Raw genomic sequence first — 8,086 nt, 5'->3', positions numbered from 1 at the left:
GGCTCCATAAAAAATATACATATTCCATGTTTTAATCGTGTTAAAACTGTATTACTTGTTCCATTATACCTTGCTATATAGCAAATAAATCAAAGATCTTACCGATGAAGGTAAAATTCCAACAAAATCCCGAAAGTCCTGCTCATCTTGTTCAACTTAACAACTCTGGAGTCTCGAGACAGGTTTCTGCCTCAGAGGCCAAATACCTGTTTTTTTCCACCAGATTTACTCTTCAAAGAGAGGTGAAACATCTTCAACTTAGCTCAAGCACATCTAGTAGCCTACTGCTATGATGACTATGACCTGGATGATGGAGAACCTTCACAGACATTCATACATTCACCTTCTACTGCTTTATCCTCCACATGAGCTTCGCGGGGTACACCCTGGACAGGTCACAGAGACAAACAACCATCCACTCTCACACCTACAGTCAATTTAGAGTGTGCACTTTACCTAATCCATAAATATGCATGTTTTTGGACACACAGGGAGCCTTCACAAACACATGAACAATATATTTTATGAGCATTCTGATTTATTGAAGGCACATCAGTTAAAAAGTACAAATAGGTTGTGCTGAACACATACATTCATAGTCAATCACCTCTTTGCTTTAACTGAATCCGTTTTCAAAAACCACATTAGGGGCTGTTTATTCTAATGGTGTGCATGTACTTAATTATTCAAAGAAAACATAAACTGATTAATTATTCCAAATTCTCAAAGTTGCCTTTATTGCAATCACCTTTGCACACTTACCCTTTACAGCTTAAATATACAGATTATTATTTCCCAACTATTTCATTTAGAATCACTACTACTCGTCTACAATCCATTACATTTAACAGCAATATTAAATACCATTTAAATCACCCAAAATAACTTAAATATCCCAGTGTATAGCAGTTGTATATGTGGTGTACGACTACCGAGTGCGCTATATTAAGCCTCTGTGGCAAGCACATGTGAGACACAGGATTTCACGGGGCTGGGTTAAGTTCAGCACATATTATGTGGAACCTTCCCACTATGTGCACTGAGACGGAGAAACATCCTATACAAGTTCAGCGCAAATTCCAGCTTCCTTGACAACACTTTTATACTCATTTTCTTAGCAGAGACCACTGAGGAAAAATGAAGTTAGACACTAAAGATATACCCCAAAATCCTGTAATTCTCACTGATCTTGAACTCGGTGTCTCCTTTTCACTTCAGTCCCTTGTAAGTCTTTCACGCAAGCAACCAGGAAATCTCGGCACTTGAGGGCATACTGCTCAGGAAAATCTCGGAAATGGCCAACATGGGGACTGGAGACAAAATTAAAGTTGTCCACAGGGACATCCTTCAGCTTCAAGCTTTCCATGAAGAGCTCGACGTCCGAGTGTCTGACAACTTGATCGGCTTTGGAATACATGAAGAAATGAGGCCAGACCGGTGGCCTGTCCTGCACGGCATCATAGTGGTTCTTGTGGATGAACTTGGTCAACGGGTAAAGCACGATTCGCAGCAGGAAAATAACCACGGCAAAAACTGCGAGGAGGAGGAAGCGCAAAAGAGGATTCACGCGTGGTCCCAACACGGATGTCATTGCACGCAGGGCCCCCGGAATGTCCCTACTGCCTGGGGCACTGTCCACAACAGCCCCCAGCACACTGAGGGAACTGAACCGTTTGTCGCTGTGCAGAAACTCTATAATGTACCGGTACAGCATAAAGCCACCATTACTGAATACATGGAAAAAAATAGGACTGTTCTCCACCTCATAGTCATAGAGAATCTCCAGCAGCTTCAGGGCCATCCCACGCAGCTCCTTGTAGCCAATCGGCTCCGAGATAAAGAGTGTTTTCAGGGGAGCGGTGTAGCGGATGATGACACATCCCTAAAAGACAAGACCGAATAGAAGGAATGAATTAAAGAGGTGCATACGAGGTTTACTGGTTTTTGTGATATCTGTTGTGATTACGCTGATCTTTGTGAATAGAAACACTATGACATTATTTGCATTCTAAAAAAGTCAAAATTATAAATATTTCTCAATCACTTTATTGGAACACATCGAGGAAAATAGGGGGGGAAGATGCATGCAGGTTTAAATAACACATTTTCAGCTCCTACAGGTTCAGGTGTCAAGTATTTAGTGTGAACACTTGCACATTGTTGATTTATATAATTAGTAAAACCTGCGTTTGTCCTACTATTTCACATTATTTCAAATATTCAAGTGATGCTGTATTAATTAATTAAGTGTGTGCATAGAGTTTGAAACTCTTTGAGAAAAAGAGGTTAGAAGTGTAATTATCTTACTGCAATGGCAGATAATTGCACTTGTTATAGTCTATATCTTCTATTTATTTCTCATATTTAGACAGGGCTTTTTTGCAGGGTCCATCCTCCTCTATATATGTTATGAAACACAAACCAGTGGCGCCTCTGTCTTAATTGTACGCACAGTGACGAAACACAGCTGTCAATACAGAAATAAAGCACTATAAAAAATAGCTTAGCTAATCAGTTTTGACCTGCTCGTTGTAGATGGCGCTATACTTGGAAAGGTGCTTGTCTTTGCAGCCAGCCCAGCCCAGCAGTATCACCACTGGCTCCTTTGTCCCCTGCCAGTGTCTCTCTGAAAACAAAGCGGACAACAACAACAACAGTAACGTTAGCACAGCTGTCACTGCGGGCTAAGCTAAAGTGAAGCTAACAAACGAGTGTGCGCGGGTTGTTAAGTTCCGCAGCGAACACGCGCTCGTAGGTTTTTAGCGTTTACGTTGAGCTAACTGTGACATAAATGCGCATGTCAGCGATACAATGACAAAATGATGATCACCGGTTGTCCCCGCATCTGGAAACACGATGTTGTAGTCAATTTCTTCTTCAGCCATCTCTGTGCTCGATGTTATCAGCTGCTCTTGTGCTCTAACGTCAGAGTTTGTATCATTTGTCTGACAAGAGGCGGTTATTCATGTGTACCGAGCTCTAATCAATGACTTCTTCTTCACGGATGCTGCTGCTGCTGCTGCTGCTTCGTCGTCAAGTTAAAGTTGGATTACCGCCCCCTGCTGTATGGTAGTTGCTATTGTAGTACTGAACTCTCGTATGACATGCACCTGTTTCGCATAGGCAGAGGTGGAAATTAATGAATTACATTTACTCACGTTACTGTAACTGAGTAGGTGTTATGTGTACTGGTACTTAAAATTACAATTTGTAATTTAACTTTAACTTTAAATTTTACTTTTAAATGTTGGCCTGAATTAAAAAAATAAAATAAATGAATCACTCACCAGAAACTTTGGCAGTGAATGAGGACAGGTGTTTACATATTTTATTGTCAGCACTTAAATTTGTAAAGGTGATTGAAGACTGCGTTTTGCTTCCGTGTAACCAGTAGATACATCAAATCGATATATATTGAACCTGTGTTACATTGATATTGAGGAAAATGATATCATCATATATATTATTTGATTGGAATTAGTTGTTGTTGCCCAATTAATTATTGCCCAGCCCTGTGTAATACAGTAACAGCCTATAATCAATTTATTTAATTTACAAGTGTCTCTCTGTACTCTTACTGTTTTTCCAAATGATGCCAGAGGAGTAAATAAAGTAAATTATTTTTCTTTAATAACAGGTTTTCATAGAACATATGGTATGTGGAGTAAAACCAATCACCATCATCTCTTTGGCCGTTTCTGAAAACATGATGACATCATTCAATGGAAAGGGGCTCCACTGCACTGCAATGTGCTGCTGCTTTTACAAACTGAAGTCACAGACGCCATCATTCTGAATGTTGTAGTTTCACAGGTTGATTACAAGGTCAACAAGAGAAGACTACTCAAATCAATGACCTATACAATTCAAAACAAAAAGTTCATTACATTATACTGAGCTTCTGCATATGTCAAGACCAAGAAAACTAAGAAATACTTTGGCTGTGGGGCCACAAAATGTTGGGCATCAGTGTGTTTTAACTATTAATTACTGCTCGCAATAGTTGCTAATTAGTTTTCATTTTATCAATGAATGAATAAATCAATACATGTATATTTCTATTGGAACTTTTAACCTAACGAGAAAATGAAAATAACCATACAAGTGGTTCTTTTCTTTAGCAAAATGCTCATATGTTCATAAGTCAAGTGCTGATACACCATCTTAGTCAATGCCTGCAAAAATAGAGCTGAAATGGTTGAGAATATGATCATTTATCACAAATATGTTTCAGACAAATCAAAACTTCACCTGTTAATAGTATTCCATAAAAATAAGGGAAGCAAACCTCCAGAGCTTTGAAAATTCAACCTGATGAATATGTGACAAGTTATCAAAATTAAAACAAAACAAATGAGTTCAGCAGGTTCAATCTACTGGGTAACATGGAGGTCGAAATTTCACAGACAGTCTTTTACTGATTTTTCAGTCTGCCTCATTGTCATGATAATGATAATCCATGATGCTGGCATGTTTTTTGTTTTTTTTAAAAAAAAGAATACATTGTGAATTTACACTTGTTTTAACTGTGAGCAAACGCTACATTTTGCGTTCCCACACCATCTCCATCTTCTGCGTGTGAGCCTTGGATGACTTAGAGAAGGTGCTTTTAACCACGTTGAGTGGCGCCTCTTTGCCGCTGAGATAAACCTTATTGAGACAGGAAGGGAGCCACAACTGCCCGTCCTCCTTGTTCTTGTCTTCAGCTGCCACTCTGTCCTTCTGGACAAAGGTACAAGAGTAAGCAAAAATGTATCCTGTCATAAAGGCGTCAAACCCTGCTCGGTGTGTCCCGGCGTCTGCCTTCTTCTGAGCATCAAGCCCAGCTGAGGGGTCACTAAACTTCTCTTTTCCTTCAACGACTTTGTTTTCTTCACTCTTGTCTGTATTCATTTTTCCGTTTGTTTCCTCACCAGCATTTCTTACAGAATGTCTCGCGCCTGTGTTGTCCTCACTTACTCCATTCCCCTCATGTGCTGTTTCCGTGTCTCCAACTTCATTCTGTTGAGCGTTTCCATCACTGTCCATCACTGGTCCACTTTGTGAGGCCAGATCAACAGTCATCGTTTGCTGTTCATCTGCTCTTTCATCTTGATCCACCTCCATGTGGGGTATTTTGTTTTCCGGGGCTCTGTCTAACATGGAGGAACCCTCTGCTTCCTCTCCGTGACCTCTTTTCTTCTCTCGGCGTCTCTTCCTCTTTTTTCGCTTGTCATCCTTGCTGCGCTCATCTTGGAGGATGATAAGGTCTGTGTCGTGCGATAATGGACACTGGGAACCATTTTGACACCAGCCAAACGCCTGTCAAACAAACACACAAAAAGAGAGGACAACTTTATATCAATTAAGAATTTTATATAGATTACAACAAGAAGTCTACTTTGCTTGTCTGATCTGGACAGAAACAGAAATAGCACTTTCTTAATAGTACCATGTTTGATTTCAAATATTTTAAAAGGTGACACTTACGGAGAAGCGCTCGCAGATGTCAGTCTGTCCCTCAGAAGAGGCAACAAGTGGACACACTCTGAAGTCCACATAGCTGGACATGGGACCAGCATATTTACAAAACTCCACATGAACATGATGCGCAGTCCCTCCAGAAGTCAGACTGCGACTGTTATCCAGCTTACTGGAGGGTGGACGACATGAAATATGGAAACATTAAAACGCTTAAACAAAAGCAAACATCAACAGCATCAACTCTCTTTCTTTAGGTGTCAGTTGTACAAGTGCAATAAGTGTTTTGGGTCGACAGATATATTATATGTTTTCAAACACAAGCAAGAAACAAAGTTGTGATTCATTTGTCAAACATATCTCTTTGAATTATCAGGTTTATTCATTCAAAGATAATATTGGGTGTTTCAGAATTGGCAGTAGCCATAGTCAGAAATAGGTCATCACTTCCTTTGATATTCCATTGGTTATATTGAATAGAAACAGCAATCACCTACTAACCATTTCTTAAAGGCATACTCCAGATAGGAAGCACTGAGTCGCAGCTCAAACTCAGTGACGTATTTGGTGTCATAGACGCCTGCAGGAAACATCTCAGACAGGTCGGCTGTAAATGTGGCCAGGCGTTCAGGCAGATGAGCATAAAAACACTAGTGGAGAGAAAGAGGATGAATAAATTGCATTTAAAAGACTGACACTTATCAAATGTAAAATTTACTATAAACTATAAAGCAAGATGGTACATAGTCTCTGCAAAATTAAATAGCCTTCCACCTCGTATATTATGTGAAGTAAACACATATGGGATGGTTGTCCCCATTTGTGGCCCTGTGATTGACCACCAGTTCCCACTGGAACACTCATGTGGAAGATTAAGCAATAGTGAATGAATTAGAAGATTAGAATAGAGTTGCTTAGGAAGAAAGGCAACAACAGCATACTTTGGGGAGCAGCCAGTGCAGAAAAATAAATAAAACGTATTTACTAATATCTTACTAAATTCATTTTCACCAACCTGGTAGAGGAAAGCAATGTCTATGAGGCCATTGTGGAGCACCAGGGGTTTCCGGGCACGCAGCAGTTCAGTGAATAAGGCCCTGATGTGGACACCTTGGTTGTCAGATCCTCCCTGAATAAAGAGCAGAAAGACAAAAGGTCAGTCAAATATTAAGTTCCGTAAAAATGTACTTTTACAGTCTCGTTCAATGTAATACTGGTAAAGACAGGTGCAATACTGAGCACAATGGATAAAGAACACACAGCACAAATACGTAAAAGCAAGAACCATCATTACCTTATTATTGCCTTTGCAGTAAGATATTCCATGTGCATACTGCTTGTTAAAGTCAAATCCATGCTGCACCAAGAACTGGACTGACTGGGGCTCAATGATGTACTCCTCTGAACACAACAGGGTGAGGTTATAAACCTGGACCAGGTAAGTGTCTGCAACCTGACGAGGGGAATTACAGAGAGATAAATGGAAAAATCCTGCACTTTTAACTTTTCACAGAGGTTATGTTTTCTTAAGTTAGACAGATATCGTACGCTGTTCGATGTTGTACCTTGAGGTCCTGTTTCTTAAAGCAGGCAATTCCCAGAGAGAGGATGGAGCGAGAGCGTGCAGCATGGCATATGGCTTTATATCGGTCTTCAATAGATCTGAAACATTGGATTGGAAAATCTTTATAGCCCCTGAGGTGCAATTTTGTTTAATACATTAATGTAGAGTATGAAACGAACAAGCACAGCAAATATATGGAAACATCACAAAACAACGTGACAGAAGAAACTTTCACTAGCTTCCAATGCTTCTTGTATGGCAGCCAATTACAGTCAGGTGTGAAAAGTAGTACAGAGCAGGACAGTCGATCTAAAATGTTTTTACTCACTCGGCCAGCAAAGCTTTTCTGTTCCCAAGACCACTCAGCTCCTTAACACAACAGAGACCCGTTACGTTTATTTAATTGCATTACTATTATCACGTGACAATGATGCTCAGTGAGAGGCTGTCAGTCACTATGACCCAAATCTGTACACACTTAACTTTTACTCACCGTGTCCAGTGCAATGAAGGACGACGTTTTAATGGCCACGACCATAGCAGGCCAAAGCTCTTTAAAGTTGTCGTTCTGGACATCGATGACTGGGACAACCAATGACGATGCCATGTTTGATCGATTCAGTGTAGAATGACCGGCAACTCTTTTCCTCTTTTTATGCCGCTGAAGCGATGTTGGTGCTACCAATGCTAATAACAGTGTTGACTAACTTATCCAACTAACTTGCAAACGATTTCACCGGCTCTGCTCTTTACACACATTATACTATCACAAATAACGTAATCATTTATTCATAATGTGGCCTTAAATGTAATTGTCTCTGGTCGATAACTCACAATCATGCTCTCAATGGCTAAACCGTAAACATATCAACGTGCTTCCCGGGGTCCTTTGACATATAAATGTGACGTCTGCCAGAGCGCAAAGAATATTTTGTCTCTATGTGTACGTGAGAAATAGTCGCCCTCAATGAAAACTAAAATTTAATCAATTACTATGTAATGTGTGATTCCATGTATTTTCTATATTGAGTTTTTGGCTTTCATTAAAATCTTTTCAGACAG

At 40.0% G+C, this 8,086-nt stretch overlaps 2 protein-coding genes across 2 annotated transcripts; both read right to left on the bottom strand.

Moving 5' to 3' along the window:
* Nucleotides 1-518: 518 nt before the first annotated feature.
* Nucleotides 519-3,011, bottom strand: tmem53 (transmembrane protein 53). Its single transcript, XM_058634988.1, has 3 exons — nucleotides 2,831-3,011; nucleotides 2,523-2,626; nucleotides 519-1,882 (listed from the first exon to the last, which is right to left on the bottom strand). Exons 1-3 carry the CDS (start codon nucleotides 2,883-2,885, stop codon nucleotides 1,181-1,183), a joined length of 861 nt encoding a protein of 286 aa, XP_058490971.1. The 5' UTR covers nucleotides 2,886-3,011; the 3' UTR covers nucleotides 519-1,180.
* Nucleotides 3,012-3,608: 597 nt separating this feature from the next.
* toe1 (target of EGR1, exonuclease) lies at nucleotides 3,609-7,925 on the bottom strand. The gene is made up of 8 exons (XM_058644113.1): nucleotides 7,518-7,925; nucleotides 7,353-7,393; nucleotides 7,026-7,122; nucleotides 6,755-6,913; nucleotides 6,476-6,589; nucleotides 5,962-6,110; nucleotides 5,470-5,632; nucleotides 3,609-5,301 (listed from the first exon to the last, which is right to left on the bottom strand). Exons 1-8 carry the CDS (start codon nucleotides 7,629-7,631, stop codon nucleotides 4,540-4,542), a joined length of 1,599 nt encoding a protein of 532 aa, XP_058500096.1. The 5' UTR covers nucleotides 7,632-7,925; the 3' UTR covers nucleotides 3,609-4,539.
* Between the last annotated feature and the right edge of the window lie 161 nt (nucleotides 7,926-8,086).

The sequence above is a fragment of the Solea solea genome, chromosome 1 (genome assembly GCF_958295425.1).
Source record: "Solea solea chromosome 1, fSolSol10.1, whole genome shotgun sequence".
Taxonomy (NCBI): Eukaryota; Metazoa; Chordata; class Actinopteri; order Pleuronectiformes; family Soleidae; genus Solea; species Solea solea.
The sequence above is the reverse complement of the archived record's forward strand: the minus strand, read 5'-3'. Positions and strand labels throughout refer to the sequence as shown.

Excerpts from the sequence above, each read along its gene's own strand:
- tmem53 (XM_058634988.1), bottom strand. The coding sequence starts at position 2,885 with ATGGCTGAAGAAGAAATTGACTACAACATCGTGTTTCCAGATGCGGGG. Across the intron at positions 2,627-2,830 it reads TCCAGATGCGGGGACAACCG|AGAGACACTGGCAGGGGACA; the intron begins GTGATCATCATT and ends CTTTGTTTTCAG. Across the intron at positions 1,883-2,522 it reads GCGCCATCTACAACGAGCAG|GGATGTGTCATCATCCGCTA; the intron begins GTCAAAACTGAT and ends CTTGTCTTTTAG.
- toe1 (XM_058644113.1), bottom strand. The coding sequence starts at position 7,631 with ATGGCATCGTCATTGGTTGTCCCAGTCATCGATGTCCAGAACGACAAC. Across the intron at positions 7,123-7,352 it reads AGAAAAGCTTTGCTGGCCGA|ATCTATTGAAGACCGATATA; the intron begins GTGAGTAAAAAC and ends CCAATGTTTCAG. Across the intron at positions 6,914-7,025 it reads TTAAGAAACAGGACCTCAAG|GTTGCAGACACTTACCTGGT; the intron begins GTACAACATCGA and ends TCCCCTCGTCAG.